This window comes from Anopheles moucheti, chromosome 3, assembly GCF_943734755.1.
Source record: "Anopheles moucheti chromosome 3, idAnoMoucSN_F20_07, whole genome shotgun sequence".
In the NCBI taxonomy this organism is placed as follows: Eukaryota; Metazoa; Arthropoda; class Insecta; order Diptera; family Culicidae; genus Anopheles; species Anopheles moucheti.
Window position 1 is genome coordinate 19687173 of NC_069141.1, and position 17040 is coordinate 19704212.

The 17040-nt window shown below is 43.6% G+C and overlaps 1 protein-coding gene across 1 annotated transcript; it reads left to right on the forward strand.

Moving 5' to 3' along the window:
- Positions 1-3530: 3530 nt before the first annotated feature.
- On the forward strand, positions 3531-15682 carry LOC128305737 (larval cuticle protein A2B-like). The gene is made up of 4 exons (XM_053043323.1): positions 3531-3553; positions 13911-13991; positions 14711-14827; positions 14899-15682. The coding sequence occupies exons 1-4, from the start codon at positions 3542-3544 to the stop codon at positions 15256-15258; spliced, it is 570 nt and encodes a 189-aa protein (XP_052899283.1). The 5' UTR covers positions 3531-3541; the 3' UTR covers positions 15259-15682.
- Positions 15683-17040: the final 1358 nt, after the last annotated feature.

Sequence of the window (17040 nt, forward strand, 5' to 3'; positions counted from 1 at the left end):
GATAGGTAAATATTTGTTAATATAATTAAAGAAAAAAAATAACTTGATTGAAAATACTATTTTTTTCATAAAAAAAAACATTCATCATCCACGCAATGTTAAATATCATATTACTACCATTGCCCCCAACAGCTTGCTGGCACACATTATGCCAATTAGCATGTGCTGAGGGTACCCATCATCATCAAACATCAGAAAACAAACAAGTTCATTATTAAAGAGCAAACCTAAGCATCAGCAATTGCATGACATCATCGGAAGGTGCACCCATTTGTCCCGGGTTCTCGTACGTTCGCCAATGTTTGGCTAATGAAATGCATTTATGTTGCTGGCATCAAATTTCAGCACCCTTCTTGTTGCTGACGAATCAATCAACCGCACCGAACATGCGCTGGTTACATACAACCGTGTCCCCCCATCTCCTCGATCGCCATCATCGTCGTGGGACGTGGGATGCTGGGTACGTCCGGCCCTGTCAGCTGGGACGTGCAAGTTAGTGCAAATATTTGCCACCTCGCTGCAGCACACGTGCACACCTCGCCGTGTCGCGGAGAAACCGAGAGAAAGAAGCGCACCGCGTGCGCATGGGGAATGGCAGCCCCACGGCCCGAACTCACGGCACTTTGCTCGACAAATGACTTTTCTCTGCTCGCCCGACAGCAATACGCGCGCTTGCACGGAGCCCTTGCGGCGTAGGGTAAGTGCAAAGCAAGCAATTTAAATTCTACCTTCGTGATGGGCACACACAATGATGGCGCTTCGCACTGAGCTGATCCCGGTCCGACGACCAGGCTGTAGTATTTTCCCTGCTCAAAGATTCTACGCTGCAAGCGCTCGCTGTATTTATTGTTGCATTTATAAAGGTTGAAAAGAATTTTAAACTAATCTTGCGAATCCGTTCGGCAAACAAAACTAAGTCTCGTTCATTCTATGGAAATGAGGAAGCAATAAAGCGACTGGAACATAATCTGCCGTTGAACAAGACCAAGGCATGAATGCTGTCAGTGTGTTAAAGATAATTCTTCCCCAAAAAATGTTTCCTCTCAACTTCCTCCAGCAGATCCGATCATATCAACCTTCCGCGTATAAGCGCACCTCGCTCATAAAGTGTCGCTTTGTCGCATTATTGTAGATGAATAGTTTTCATAATTGAACACCCCTCTCCACACGGCCGGACTCGTACCGGCGACACTTCTCCAGTCGGTTAGATGCCGCTTTAGAACCTGTGCCCCTATTTCGTCCTGCGCCACTGTGTGATCCTGTGGGAAATGCCTGTGTGATTTATTACCATCACTGCCAGAGCGTCGTAGCACCATAATCTCCAGCCGGGTCAAGCTGCGCTGCGAGCAACACGGCCAAGTACAAGTTCCCTTCAGCGGAAAGCTTTGAAACTTGCACGGCATGCTTTTGCAGGTTCACCGCCAGGCGAGGTGTTTGTGTGACGAATGTCGTACGACAAAGGTGGCGGCACGACCTGTAGTGCGCTTGGGAAATTCCTAGCGAGCGGTGGTTGGTGGTGCATGGTACGAGTTCCAATCTGCACCGTACTGCATATTGCAACATCCCTTTTGCACTGGTTGCTCCGTTGGTGATGTGCTTTAGAGAAACTTTAACGTATTTATTATTGGGCGTTGAGGCTGTGGGTTTTTGGGGTCAAGGTTAGTTTTTAACAGTGATAGTGGAAGAATAATATTTAAATTGGGTTTCATAGAAAAAACTGTAACGAAATTATACAGACATAATATATACAGTAAGCCTTTCCAAAAGTGTTGATTTTCGTTGAAAAGATTATAATTTGAAGATGATACAAATAATTCAAAATTGTATAGTCAAACAGCTAAAGTATAATGATTCACTTCCTAATTACTGAAACATCATATATTTTATAACATTTCCAATGTAATAGGTGTTTAGCAGGCTTTCAGAGTTGTAATCTTTCAACAACTTCATTCTATATCTGAATCCTTATAAGTTGAAGTGAAATATGTAGTGGTACGCGTGGAAGCTATCCATCTTTTGAGTGCTTGCGCAAGGTTGACAAGATTGACAAACACATTTCCATCGAGACCGACCCACTCGTCTGCAAAGACTTCCGTTTGGACAAAAGAATCAGGTGAGATCTGTGTACTAAAACATACAATTATAAACAACTTCCACTTATCACATTTTCAATTATGAACTTGGAAAACCAGTTAACATTTCACTTAAGCTTGAAAACCAATCTTAAATTGCTACAATTGCTGAGTTTTTCTATTGTAGATAAACTTAAAAAGATATTTTCATAAAATCTGAAGATATTACTGAAAAATACTCAACATCTAACTGTCTTTATTCTACTTCAATCTGAAAATAATTCTAATAATGTTCCAATTTTTCGCCATAGACTAGAAACCCCAGTTGCGATGCCGAATAGACTACAATGATGTACCTAAATGTATTGGCAAGCTAAGATGTTATATTTCATGTAGCTATTGTGCTATTGTTAGTATAACTAATTTTAACTATTAGTTAACTTTGCTTAGCTGTAGTATAATGTATTAATTTGAAACAAGTCTTCATTGTTTAAATTTTAATGTGTTGAATTATCCTTTATTATATTCAAGCATAAAGATTTTTTTATTCTTATTTACAATGGCACAGCCCAGCTGGGATTTATACGAAGATCTGACTAGCAGAGATATATTTTACTTCAGTGTACAATGGTAGCATACAGTAACAACATAAGATGTGTAAACTTTCAAACCACCTTCCGAAGGTTATGGTGCAGCATTATGCTCTATGATTAATACTTCCACGGGATGATAATGCATTTTGGGTCTGTCTTTTTCAATGCCACCTATCGCTTCATCCAAATCATGATCCCTGAGCACTAACGCTCCGGAGGACAGTAAGCTCCGTGGGAGAAAAGAAATCGACCGTCCCTAAAGTACGCCTGCGCAATACTCCCTCAAAGCACACACGCGAGAAGCAAATGGAAGCAGCTACGCGATCCATTTCGATCCGTGACCTCCCCACCCATCGTGCGAGCGATAGTGAACTTGCAACAAACTTACGCATGTCAAGGGTCCCGCAAGGCGCGTACGCATAAAACTCCGACCGACCGGAATGCACTCACTCGCGCCCGGCACCCCATCCCTTATGGTGTGCGCACTCGCGCGACATTTACGCAGCATCGTTGTCTGGCCACCCCATCCCCTGGCCGATCCACCCTGCGCATTGCATTCGGTGTGCATTTCGGTGTGTACAGGACAGAGCGGTGGTGGTTCCAGCGATCGAGTTGCCTCGATCCATCCTGCTCTCGGCCGTTGCTGCTCCTTCGCTTGCGTACGCACCATCGACGCACCACGTGCGTGCGTGCAGGTCGTCGGTCGCGCAACCGACAAGGAGGTAGGGCTCGGGTATATAAAGTGTGCCGATTGCAGCGAAACGGTATCAAAGTTAAGTTTGCTTTCGATTCATTCACAACCCCCAGGACTGTGCAGTGAAGTGCAATCGTACCAACGGCAACACGCAGCAACACAAAGACAACATACACTCGAAAATGTTCGCTAAGGTAAGGTTGAACTTCTTGGAAGTCTTCCCCCACGCGTCTTACCGTCTGCGCCCGGCATTGCAGCGAAAGATTCAAGTGTGGAGGTTAAAGGTCAACGGCAAAACTATCGCAAAGGGTTGCGGTGTCTTAGGTACCCTTGTGTGGCTGCTGAGCAGGAAAAATTAGACTTCCTTCGCTTGGGCTGACCAGAAAACACCAGAACCCTTTTAACGTTCCCGATATCCTTCTGAGCGAGTGGATCTTGCTGAGCCACAAGGCGAAAAGTTTACAATCCTTTTGCGAAAAGCCACGCTGAAATTTGCCACGAACAGAAAAGGGGAAAACTTACCGAAATGGAAACAAATCAAATAGCAAAGTGGAAAATGGTACAAACGCCACAATACGCCACTGGTTCCGGGACGGCTTGTTGAAGTATTTTGTTTCGTGGTTTCGCTTTACTATTTTTCAAGTACTAGCCAAACAGTTTTCTTACGTAAAACCATAAAGGGAAGCACTAAAACACACACCCAAACAACAGCAAAAAAATACACCAAGCGCCAAATCAAAATGCCAATGGCCATTCGGCTTCGTCGGGTTCGGGCCGATGCGTTGGCGAAGGAAATCTAATTTTGTTCCTTCCACGTGATTTAGAGCGTGTTCGGTGGGCGCAGCAGGCAGGATGTTGATTTTGTTTTCACCTTAACGCAATACTGCTCCCGGAACGAAGCGAAAAGGAAACGTGCGAGAGTTTCACTTCCTTGCCTTTTTGTGTGCAATGTGTGCTAGAGAAATTTCCGCCACCCACCACCGTTTGCAGTGCGTTATGATAACAGATGTGCGAAAAAATGTAAATGGAAGTAATGTGAATTTAAATAAATAAGCAGCTAAACGGACCGAAAGCGAAAAGCGTTAGACGCACTGAACTTTTCAAATTTGGGATGGTGATTCGCTTGTGGTGCCTCAAAACATGAGGGCGTTTGATTGAAGCTGATTTGTATTAGGGCGCACGTCAGGGAAGGAACACAATTTGGACTGTCTTTACGCTAGTTTAGTTGAGATTTATTATTTATAGAACGCATTAGCTAAATCGAAAGCTTTTTTGAGGAACTTGTTCAGAGTATCAATTGGAACCAAGTGTCTTTTAATATACAAGGTTTATAAAATCAAGAAACATTAATTTTAAAGTTCTTCCTTGGAACTTTCAAAGTACAAACATTATTTGGAACATAGATTAGAAACAATCCAGAAGAAGTATTGAACTTTTGAGTTATTTGGTTCATTTCCGTAACAAAACAAAGTATGGACAGTCTCTTGTCTGTACCTTATTTATTCAGCATTTCAAGCAAATTTTTTGATAGTAAAATATTTAACAATACTTAAAAACAAATGTTTTGGAAATTGGCTGAACTGTCTTACTAGAAGAAATGCTCTCACTTAACTTCTCTTTTTTGATAATATTTGAATATCATTTTCATGGCAAAATGTATATTATCAGCGTTTGTTTCGAAATTTAATTAAATATTTTAATTACCTTTCATAAAGTGCTATTTTTATTAACTTCAACTACACTTGTGGTGTACAAAGTAGCTCCATCGTAAAACAGTTGCATCTCAACTTTAACTCTATGGTTATTAATATCCTTAAAGATTGTTCGTTAATTTTCAACAGGAATCACATAATTAACAAAATAGGTAGAAAACAATACTCTTCAATCCAATGTTGAGTTTTTAAAATCACTCAATTTGAATTGATTTCATGAGCAACTGTGTAACGATATATTCTGTGACCTCATTTCTACAGCCCAATCAGCAGCAGCCATACTAGCAGGTAGTAGAAGAATGTCCCTGTCTGATTTGTTATTCAAATAAATTTATTTAAAACTTACTTGCTCACTCCTTTTGGCACACACCGGGGAAAGATTCCCATGCGAAACGTGTTGAATAATCAGATTACTTTGGCCCTTGTTGTAAAATAGTTTCCCTACCGGTACGCGCTGCGTGGGAACCTCCATCGAGGCGAAACGAAATGAGCTTCATTATTCAACGGAACCGTTCAGAGACCGAGTTTTGTCACTCAGTGCGCTAAACTCCGACGTGCACACGTGGTGGTTGCTGCAACCTGGTAGAAGTCGATGAATAATTATTTCATCACAGACAGCCTTGGTGAACCATTTGCTGTCCCTGGTAGTTACTGTTCCAGGTGGGAAAGTCCTTGGAGAAAGCTTTAAAGCTTCTTCTTAGTGGATTGTATTTTCTTGTAAGTATTGCAGCTCTATCGTTTGCTGCACCGGTGCATCAGCTGCACTTACAGTTTGATGATTTGATCCTTCGCTGCACGCTGTACGGAGTTACATTTTATCCCTCCCGAGGGGCGCTCTGTCTCGACTGATGACTCGGCAAATATGGGACCTAAATAGACCACCACCGGTGCAAAAGGACCACGGTGAAACGGTCGTAAATCATGCAGCGTTTGCTCGCGGCTGTTCGCAAGATAAGGTCGGTTCCTTTCCCCCACACTCACGCAACACACCACGCTCGCAGTACGTGATCACCGTCCGGCGCGCTAGTGATGCGCCGTAAAACCCGGGAGGTGTATATATATATATAATAACAATTCAACACAATCACAAACCGAGCGTGTCCAACCGGAACCCGGAAACTGTAACGTTTCGATTAACGCTAGCGGATGTTATGTTCAGCCTCGACAGCCTCGCAAAGCAGACGGAAAGATTTGTTCCCCGCTTAAGACGCTCCCACCGTCCCTTTTGGCCACTCTCACAAATGGTGGAAGAATTTTTCATTTAACAACGCTTTCCACAATACGACACATCAATGTCGGATTAGCGGGTGAATGTCGCCGGTCGGAGAGCACACGATGTGAACAGCCAAGCCGGACTGAAGGTGAAGAAGCTTTTCCCAACACCAGCGACATACCAAATCCATTTGCTTTCCTGTCGCTTATTGAAGGATAATCCTCCGCCGAGCGCAAGGAGGATTTGTTTGGACAATTTGTTTCGCATTGTTTCGCCGCGGCATCGATTTGTAGCTCAAAAATGACATCGCTAATGGTTTTGTCGCTTTTTAAAGCTGTTTAATAAATACAGTAAAACGAGACCCCCTCGTAAAGGAAAGCAACAAATTCTTTCCCTTGTTAAATCTAATTTCCCGACCATGCAATACCGTTAAAGGGGATAAAACTTCCAACGCGGACAATGAACAATTTCTGCACGTGGAAAGACCAATTTCTGCTGAAGCTCTCATTAAGAAGTCAGCACCGTTGCGTTCCACTTCGGAGCGTCCTAAACAAAGTTCTAGCGCTCGGTTGTCTCGTTTCTTCATCCCGTTTGCTAAATTTAACCACCATTGGGGCTTCCTGCCCCCATCAGGGCAGGTTCCATCCTGTGGCCCGGTGGCTGGCTGTTAACTTCGCAGCACAGTGTCGTGCGTTGTTTCGATACCCGCCGGTGAAAGGAATCGATGAAAGGAAACTCTTTGCTGGTACTCTTTAACCTCACTAACCTCAAGTGGGGCTCCCGTTCGGGATTCACTTTTCCTTCCAGCCATTGGGAGGGGAGGGAAAATGGGGAGACACCAGGCCGGGATTCCTGTGTCCCGAGGATGCTCCAACGGTTATCCCGTTTTATGCAGATTGCTGAAGAAACCAAACAGCAAACAATCGAGTCCCGTGAAATCTTGGATTCTACCGGATGGTTGGTCGGTGGTTTGTCGGTTTTGGCCGGAAACGAACTTTTCGATGGTTTCTTCATTAAAATTTCACTCTCTCATTAGAGAGCGTACTGTGCTGTTGTGAGAAAGGATGCGATCGGTGACAATATTTCACCTGGAAGCTTTCGGTCGCCCCTCAACAATCTGTATCAAGACTCCATCGCTTTTAGCTTTAATTTATGGTATGCAATTTCCCAATGATAAACGCCGGGCGGAATAGTAATACGATCCAAATACTAACGAACGCCTTCGCTATGTCCGTAAAAACATTCGCAACAGCCATCGGGTGCGGGTGTTCGGAAAACGAGTTCCTGCACGAGTTCACCACTCACGTAACCACAATTGTATTTGTTTTAGCAACCATTTTCACCCCCCAAACCCTCCAAAGCGAAGGTGCAACAAACGTTTGGTTTATTTTTAACATTCACAGCTCCCGAAGGCGGCATGGACGAAAGGTGCCATAAATGGGATGGTAATGGAATTCGATTTATTTCAATCATCGATCCGAGAAGCGTGCAATGCAATAAATTTTTTCACCAACAACCGATCTTTACAAGCTCGATGTTGACTTTGGTGCCCGGTTGTGGTGTATTCGAAAAACCCGTAGCTGTGGTGTGATGAAAGTTTTTCGGGAGATTAACAGGCGAAAGCTTTATGCGATACAAATCTTCTCCGGTAATGGAGCGCAACCGTTTTCTTCTAGCCCAATACCGTACGGGTGATGCTGTAAATGTGTGCAAATGTGTGCAAATGCGATGAAAAGGGGAGAAAGAATGGGAAAACAAGCGAGCTTTTCAATTTTCTTCCCCACTCAGTGTGCAAAATGCGATCCTGCGGACGCCCCGATGGAGACGCCTGGTGGCGGTTGGTTGGTGGCGAGAATTTAATTCTCTTTCGCCGTTGGTACGGGTTTCGTGTAGTTGGCAGGAAACCAGAATCCGGCTGAACGGTGGCTACAGTAATGCCCAGTGGTGTAATGCAGCTAAATTGAAGTTTGCTACAAATTCTCCTCCCCATACTGATGGTTTGTACCACCGTCCAGATCTTCAAGAGGGAGCACCGATGCAACCTGGAAGATTGGTCCGGCTGCACATGAAGGCATGTCAGGAGGAAAAATAGAAAATTTTCCAGTACAGCTGTTTCGTTAACACTTGCAGGTTCGACTCTTGAAACAAAGGACGTTTGGAATAGCCCAACAAAGTGGTGTCTTCACCTCGTCCTTGTTAAAGCTCCACTACAATATCTTTAATCGCTCGCCGTGAACTTCAGGTTCAATTTTCTTCGGAATGCTAATACGATTCACTGCACACTTCGGGGCCACACTTTCTCGCTTCCCGTCCAGACCCGTTAATGTTTGCTAATGTGTTGCCCTCTCTCCCCTCCCGAAAGGACACTTTCGCTATGCGCGAGCTCATTTTTAGCTCATCATCCGAATGGCAAACGAAGGTCATAAAATGCTGTGCTAGCACGCGTACTCCCCAACGGGAGACAGCAGTTTGTCTTTTGGTGCTATTTTCGGAAAGTGCCGCGAGAATTTCGATAATGGCATTGGTGATGGTTTCACTTCGGCCGCCACGGGTTCCCGTACGAGTGCGGGGTTTGTTGATTCGTTGTGCCGAAATATTCTTGGGCAGCTGCCAACGGCAAAGGACACACGGCAAAGGAATCGCGCATCAGTATGTACGGTTGGTTGCGAAACCAGGAGATTAGGAGATGGCCTTGTTGGGTAAGAATAGCAACCCGGCGGTCAATTTGGACCTGCGGCGCACATAACGACCACGCGCGAGTGCTTTTCCCGGGCGGGAAGAAAGTGGATGAGATGAGCGGTTTAATGGTCTTGGCCCTTGGTGAAAGTACCCATCCGAGTGGGGGAGAGCAAGGCAGCGTGCAAAAAATGCGGCCCGAGCTTATTCGCTTCGATGACTCTTCTAATGGAGTTTGTAGCGCAGCTGGCACTATTGTTCGGTGGGTAGACATTATGATCCTGATGAGGTTAGTTTACCAATATGCCATAATCAGCCATCCTGGTAGCAACCATCCAATGGTCTACCTTTCCCAAAGGGCACAAGGTGTCATCATCAGCGGTTATTTTGGGGATGCGCCATTGGAAGGAATTATTTATCCTGTCAATAATGGCGCATACTGCAATACACGCGCCATAATCGTCCCTTACTGTTCCGAATGGTGATTGCCCACCAACCAGCTGTGGTTAGTTATGTTGTGCATGATGCAAAACGACAGCAAATGGCACAGGTTCAATCAAAACGCCATATCATCGGTTGCTCACGCTGCTCATAAACAGCTCAATAAGTTACAACACAAAAAACCGCAGCGCACATCACTCACAATTCAATTCAATTACCCAAATTGGAGCAAAAGGCGTACGAACAAACAAACCACTCCGGCCGACGGCAGATCGAGATTCGTCACGCTACGCATCGCCCCCCAATCCGGCCACTTAACGTGCAAAGTTGCGATTGATTCGCACGAAACAGCACCCAATATAAAGCTTCCCTATCCACGCCAGCATACACGGCATGTCGATGGCAATCAGTTCCATCACGCAAAAACCTGCAAAGTGTGCCTGCTTGTGTGGCTGTGATGATTGGCTGTCGATCGATCGATTGAAGCAAACAATGGCTGCACGTGTGGGTGAATCTTCGCGGCACAAAGATTTGCATTTAGTGTCCCTGTGTGGGGGAGAGGGTTTTTTTCCCGTTCTTCGATCCCAACCCAAAATATCCACCTTCACATTTTTAGGTGAATTTCGTGAAAAAAAGAAAATAACGTCAGTAGGCCGGAAAACTTAGGCGGGATAAAGGAACCGAATGGAACACCGTGTTTGCCTCTAATACACCGTTCGAGCATGACAAAAGCCCACACCGTTCCCGGCACGGAATGCATGGAACACGGCACGCTACACGCCGAAGGTCGCTTTATAATCCCCTTTTGAAGCTTCAAAGCTCAAAGCTTCCTTTTTTGGGGGTGAAAGAAGCGAATAGGTGCCGTTACTGTAATAGCCGAAACTCGTGTGTGTGTGTGCCGTAATCCTCGTACGCTCGTTTGGTAATCCTTTTATTACTGCCCAAACACACACACACACACCCTTTCTTATATTCATTGCATTTTTGAGTTTGACGAAATGGGGGAGAATATAAGTGTACGACACACAGAAACGTATTGGAAGATCGACAGTCACCTAGTAGGCGGATTTTTATCCGTAGCTTGAAGTCTCCAAGGCTTTAAACGAAAATTTGAAACTAATCTATTCTCAAGGGCAAAGAATTCGTCTTGAAGCGACGAATCAAGTGAAAGCTTTCGTATACACTCTCGATCTTACAGGGGTTTTCGAATTCTTCTGCCAGAATTGGAGCCTATTTTGGAGTAGGTTCAAATTGAACTGCAAAATGTGCAAAGTTAGCTCTGGAATTTTTAACAAGGAAAATCATTTTCAACTAGAGCTGAATCCAAAAATTCGATTTTGCAATTTTTGAACACCAAAAAACCCTGCAAAAAGTACCAAAAAAACATGATCATTCGTACCACTGTGCACTGTCATCGTGCAATGACGAAAAAGGAATTCCATTCCATTCGCGAGTATACTCCATTTTCCACGTCTATTCAATCGGTCACTGGAGCATGTGCAAATGGCGAAGCGAAAAGGCATTCCTGTTCCTTCTGTCGCTTTAAATTTGATCAGCAATTTTTCATGACTCTTGCTATGTAGTAATACTACCAACCGCAGCTATTCGGTTAAATAAAAACTGACAGACAGTAACAAATGATAAATTGTGTAACATGAAAAGAAAACGGAAAGCAAGAACATTTTTTTTCTCGCGCAAAAGACGGAAGAAGAATTCCGTTGGCAGAACCGGGGGTTTACCGATTACCATTTAGACGAGCGAATCGGAATCAATGACATTAATGCTAATGATACGATTTTGATGTCCTGGGACCGCCCACCGGAAAGGAAGGAAAAGAATCGAACAGGAAATGGGGAGGGAAAAATATGAGTTTTCCTTCACATCAAACACGGTGAACTATTTGAACCGTTGCGTGAATTTAATTATCAACCTTCTGCTTTGCCACTGCCAAAAGTTCCCGAATTTTTGGGTAACTCCAGTAACGAAGAACACCGTAAAGAGCAAACCTGCCCACGCATTCAAATGGCGTGGCTCAGTTTGTTTTATCCGAAAAAAAAAAACGGTGAAAATGAGAACAGGAAAAACGGGTGGAGATAGATTCGTAATCAAAAATCATACAACAAACCCGCCCGGGGCTTTTGCTGTTGTCTGTTCCCTTTTTTCCGGCCGCGTTAAATTAATGCCTTGACCAAACATTTCGCAGGGGTTTGCTGGTTTGCATTTGGACACGTTCGGGCCCCACGTTCGGGGGCCTCGGTGTGGTTTTCATGCGATTGGGTGGATATTTTTCTTCTGCTTTCGATATTTCGACAGCAGCAAAAAAACGAGCCCGAAAGCTTACTTTACGCGCCGGTGCGTTTAATCCACTCATCGTTTGCAACGCGAGCACGACTAAATATTTGAGGATTTTCATTTAACGATTGCACTACTTTTTGGTCGTTTTTTGTCAAATTATTCGTTTTCCGATCGTTCGATTTGAGCATTAAATGTATTGATATTGCTTTTTTGTGTGTGTTTCTCTCTTCTACTCGCAAGTTTCAATTCTGTAGAATTGTTCAAAAAAAATACATCAACATTACACACAAGTGCATCAATAAAGCTCAAGCAAAACTATTGCATCAAAGTGATGTCCTTGGCAGGATTCTTTTGAAAGTCGACCTAAAATTGAACGCGAACTTCAAGCTTTGATAAGTTTTTAAGTTTCCCTTGCGGTGAGGTACATCGCGAATGAAATTCAGCAGGAATGTTGAAGGTGCTTGAAGAAACCTCTTTACAGGAATGATTCATCTCATCATCAACTTGAAACTACTTCCGAAAAAAAGAAGAGTTTCGAAAATAGAAACAAAATTGACAGCTTTATTTATTGCACACTTTAAAACTGGGCTAAGTAGTTTAGGTACAAAGGGTTGTAAAAAATGGTACGCAGGTGTACCGTTCGACAAAAGGATCTTCACTGACAGGCTTAGATGGCATCCCAAAACCGTACTAATTACTTACAGTTCGTAAAATGTGTTCAGGCACGAAACTGTCCACCGAAGTTCTTGTTTCCATTTGACAATTTAAGCCTTTTCTTTTCGATGTCATTGCTTTCATACCCTTGCAATGCACTGATTGCACAACATTGTCCAGGAACGGTAAGCTTCGGCTAAATGCTTGACCGTCAAACTTTGTCAATTAGCGTGCCGGAGCGGTTGTTGAACAATCCTTCCATTTCTAAATGAACAAATCGCTTTGAAAGTTTCTTCTTGGTGGTAACAAATTTCATCAAGACGCTATTTCTGTGTTTCTGCCTTCCTGGTAGGAACCTATCTTCAACAGTAATCTGTAATCGATAGCGAATGCTGATAGTGGTGAAACGCTTTTTTGTTGCGACTTCTTCAATAATACCGACCGATTTGCTTCTGTTGCACGAATTTCTTGGGAAAACTCTTCCACAATTGTTTTTTTCTCCATTTTTATCTCCCGACCATATGCTGAATTTGGACTTCCAGCACTTGTTCTGATTCTTGAAAATTACTGTTCACTTTCAATTATGGTTCCATTGTACTGCCAGAAGCATCAAGCGATCAAGCACAGACCGTGTCGCAAGTGGCAGGTGTGGTAAATTTCATGGCCACCTTTTTTGTGGAGCACTCTGGAATTCGTTGGCTTCCAGGTGGAATGGATGCCTTTTGTTCCACGAATCCATTGAATTCGGTTGGTTTCCGAAAGCCAAACGTAGCAAAACTGATATCAGCAGCACGTGTGTGTGTTGCTGGTGTAATCAATGACAGTTTTTGAGCTGAAGGTGAAAAATATAGAACAGGAAAATCATAAACAACGGGATTCAGTGGAGTGTAAAGCTGACTTGGTGCCCTTTCGATATTCCAGCTTCATCGGGCAGTAACAATCAACCAGGACGATTCTATCTACCTTTACGCAACAAAGAAAGGCTTCGCATGTACGCTTGATTCCCTTAGAAGAATAATTATTTTCCAATGATTTTTTTTCTTTCTTACTTCACCTTAAAATTGATGCACACTGAGAAAAGCTTTCTGATCGTGAAATTTAATTTCCCCAAACCACCAACCCTTAGTGCGAAAAATGCCCTTCCTTTCAAAACCGCACAAACAGGTAGAAAGTTCCGTGGGAAAAAATACCACACCAAGTGCCAATTTCCTTGAAAAAAAAAAAAAAAAACGGTGCCATTTTCATCGACATTTAAACCTCAATCACTTGAAATGAATCTGAGCAAAAAGGGAAAACAACAACAAAGCTCGCGCAAAATTAAAAGCTATAACATTGTCACCACCATTAAAGTGCCCCCCGAAAGATACACATCCGTCCCCCATTGTTTAACCTTTTACTTTCATTAAGTTTTCATTCATTATGTTTTCTCTTTCTCTCTCTCTCTCTCTCTCTCTCTCTCTCTCTCTCTCACACGACCATTTTCCCGTGTTCGATGTTTTTGACATTTACATTCCACAATGTAAACAACCCCTGCGCCACCCGACCCAACGTATTCAACAGGTATTCGTTGTTCTGGCCGCCGTCGCCGTCGGTGTCAACTCGGTCGCGATCGGAGTCGCTGCCCCGGCCGCTCTGGTAAAGGTAAGCCAAAGTAAACCGTCCCTTCTGCATCCCATTGGCCGTCCGGGCCTACGGCTGTTCCGTCTGCTCACCACCAGCGACAGAGAATTTCACCAATGTTTCGTTTGTTGGTTTGGAAAGTTTTTAATTAATTTATACCACCTTTTGCTGCTCAAGATGTGCTGCTTCACAGCACAGCGTTCTACCTTCGAAGCATTCGTTTAATGAGATAATCACAGAAAACGCCGATCGATTTAAAGGATCGTGATTGCTTTAATGGACTTATAATTAGTGAATTGAAATCTTCTTAGCATTTCGATGGAAGCGAGTGAGTTTGGAGCGTTAAGTTGTGATTAATAAGGAATGAGATTACTTGAGCTTGTGAGCTTAGGGTCAATAGGGGTTGAAGTGTTTTTCCAGAAATTACCAATTTAATAACACGAAGAAAATTTAATGTTTCCTCTAGAATACCATCTTAATGTAAATCAAGATTTTAAAAATAATTTCCACACTAAAACGAAGTTCATTTTAATAACTTCAAACCTAGTATAAACTCCACGCAAAGCATGTTCCCAAGAATCTTCTCACCTTCCCTCATTGGGAACCCCTTTTGAGTCATCCTTTTGGTCCTTGTCTGTAACACCCATGCCCACTCTAGAGCCCACAGTCAAGTGTGGGGTTTTATGAAAGAAGTCCTTATCGGTTGGTTCGTTGTCCGCAATGGCGCTTTCCACTTCCAGACGGAGGAGTACGATGCTCACCCACAGTACAGCTTCAGCTACGACGTCCAGGACTCGCTGACCGGCGACAACAAGCAGCAGCACGAAACCCGCGATGGCGATGTTGTGCAGGGTCAGGTAAGTTCAATCTCAACATTGTGCAGCGCGACGCCATCAAGTCCACTTTAAAAATTCCCCAACCCTTGCAGTACTCGCTCGTTGAGCCTGATGGTACTCGTCGTACCGTCGACTACACGGCCGATCCGGTGAACGGATTCAACGCCGTCGTCAGCAAGACTGCCGATGCCGCCGTCGTTAAGACCGTTGCCGCTGCCCCGGTTGCCCATCCGGTGGTGGCCTACCATGCCCCGAGCGTTGCCGTTGCCCACGCTCCGGCCGTCGCCGTTGCACACGCCCCGTTGGCTTACCATGCGCCCGCTGCCACCACCTACGTTTCGCACGCTCCGGTCCTGTCGCACGCTCCCGTCCTTTCGCACGCTCCCGTCTACTCGCACGCCCCGGTCTACTCGCACGCGCCCGTTCTTTCGCACGCCGTCTACCACCACTAAGCGATAAATGACGCGCCAAGGACACCGCGGGGATAGATAATGGATGTCGCAACGATAAGGACACGATGCTGACTTCGACTCAGGCCATATACGCACACACGCACACATACACGCACACACGTAATCTAGAGGGGGTGGCGCATCACCGTAGCGGTACGCCCGCCCGAACGAATCGTACTCGATTGACTCAGATTTGTTCTGTTTGATTAGCTGTTAGATTAATGCGATTTTTGACGAACAGTATTACGTACTTTGTTTCCTTTCGTATACTATCCATCTCCTAAATGTTCTCTACCTTTCTTCTCCAGTTTTTCTTCTTTCATTGTATGATTTTAACGAATTTATAATTTACTCTTCCTGTTCTGTTCGAAGCGTGCCTCTCGGCCACGTAACAGTAGAGGGAGGGCACGTGACACGAGATTACTATTGCGAGGAAATAAAGTATTATGTTCTACCCTTGTTATGTTTAATCGAATAACGTACAAGGAAAATTAAGAAGTGAAGCGTTGTGTGGTTAGTAATGATGACAATGAAAAGGATCACTAAACTAGAGATGAGCATCCCCGTCAAGAATTTCCCATTAAAAAAGCATTATCCTTCTGGTACTGGATAAAAACAGGCAGTTTCCGAGATACACTATTATAGCGGACCGCTATATCGCGGTAAATCTCGAACTTCCACTCCACCGAAGTCGAATCTGGGAGTAAAATCGTGTATACTTCAAAGTTCCATAGGTGACTTCCTTTTCTGCATTAAATTTATGCAGCAAATCAGGCGACTTTTGGAAGGAATACATTTACACAAATGAAATACAAATGTATTTTACAAAGGAGGGTATTTCCGGACAATTTTCCATCTTTTGTGCTTAGATGTTGTACATTAAACTAACCTAGCATTGGTATTACATTGGTATTATCGGATACGAGATAGAAAATAAGAAGACATGTTGACTTAGACAACCAAATTAGTAGGGAGTATACCAAATATACCAAGAAACTAAATGAATACACCAGATTAGCAAGGATCGTTAATTAGTATATAAAATAGAAGTTATACCAAACTAGTAGACAGTATACCAAAATAGTATATAAAATTAACAGACGACACACTGAACTATTCTATCAATATGTTGGACAGTATACTTAAATACTATGCGGGCACTTATTATACAGTGTACAGTCCTGGTACCATATCAGACGACGGTTTACTAAAATAGTATACAAAAATAACTGTTGTAAATGCGTTTGTTTTGATAACGCTTACGCCCTACAACAGCCGTCTGCTGTTGTAGAGCTTCGAGAGCAGAAACGACGGTTGGACAGTGCCCACCATTATTATAGCGGCGGTTGCGATGGCACCCTGGGAAAAAGGGATAAATAGAGCCGAAGGACGCGCCCTCGGTCTCTTTTAACCGCGACTGTTTGCCGAAATAAACCACTAATTTTGTGATTCTTCTGTAAACTAAAGATATCGACTAAATATCGAAAGTGACGAGACCTCCGGAGCTTCTATTGCTTCTTTTGGTTCAGAAAACTATCCCTACAATCGTATGGGTCTTATATACTTACATCTTCAATATCCCTTCCAGCATATCTTTTAATGCACTCTGATATATAAGTAATTTTCACCATACAAGATTGCCAGACAAATTATAAGTACTTCAAGAGAAACACATCACATAAATGAAACCTTTCTCTACCAACCACCAAAGAAAGCACATTACAAAAGAAAGACAATGTTGTTTAACAGCATTTGCAATTTGTCGGAAAAACGATCATAAAA

What these genes read in the sequence shown, in the direction of transcription:
- LOC128305737 (XM_053043323.1), top strand. An exon ending in CCCCGGCCGCTCTGGTAAAG is followed by an intron (nt 13,992 to 14,710) that starts GTAAGCCAAAGT and finishes TTCCACTTCCAG; the next exon opens with ACGGAGGAGTACGATGCTCA. An exon ending in GCGATGTTGTGCAGGGTCAG is followed by an intron (nt 14,828 to 14,898) that starts GTAAGTTCAATC and finishes CAACCCTTGCAG; the next exon opens with TACTCGCTCGTTGAGCCTGA.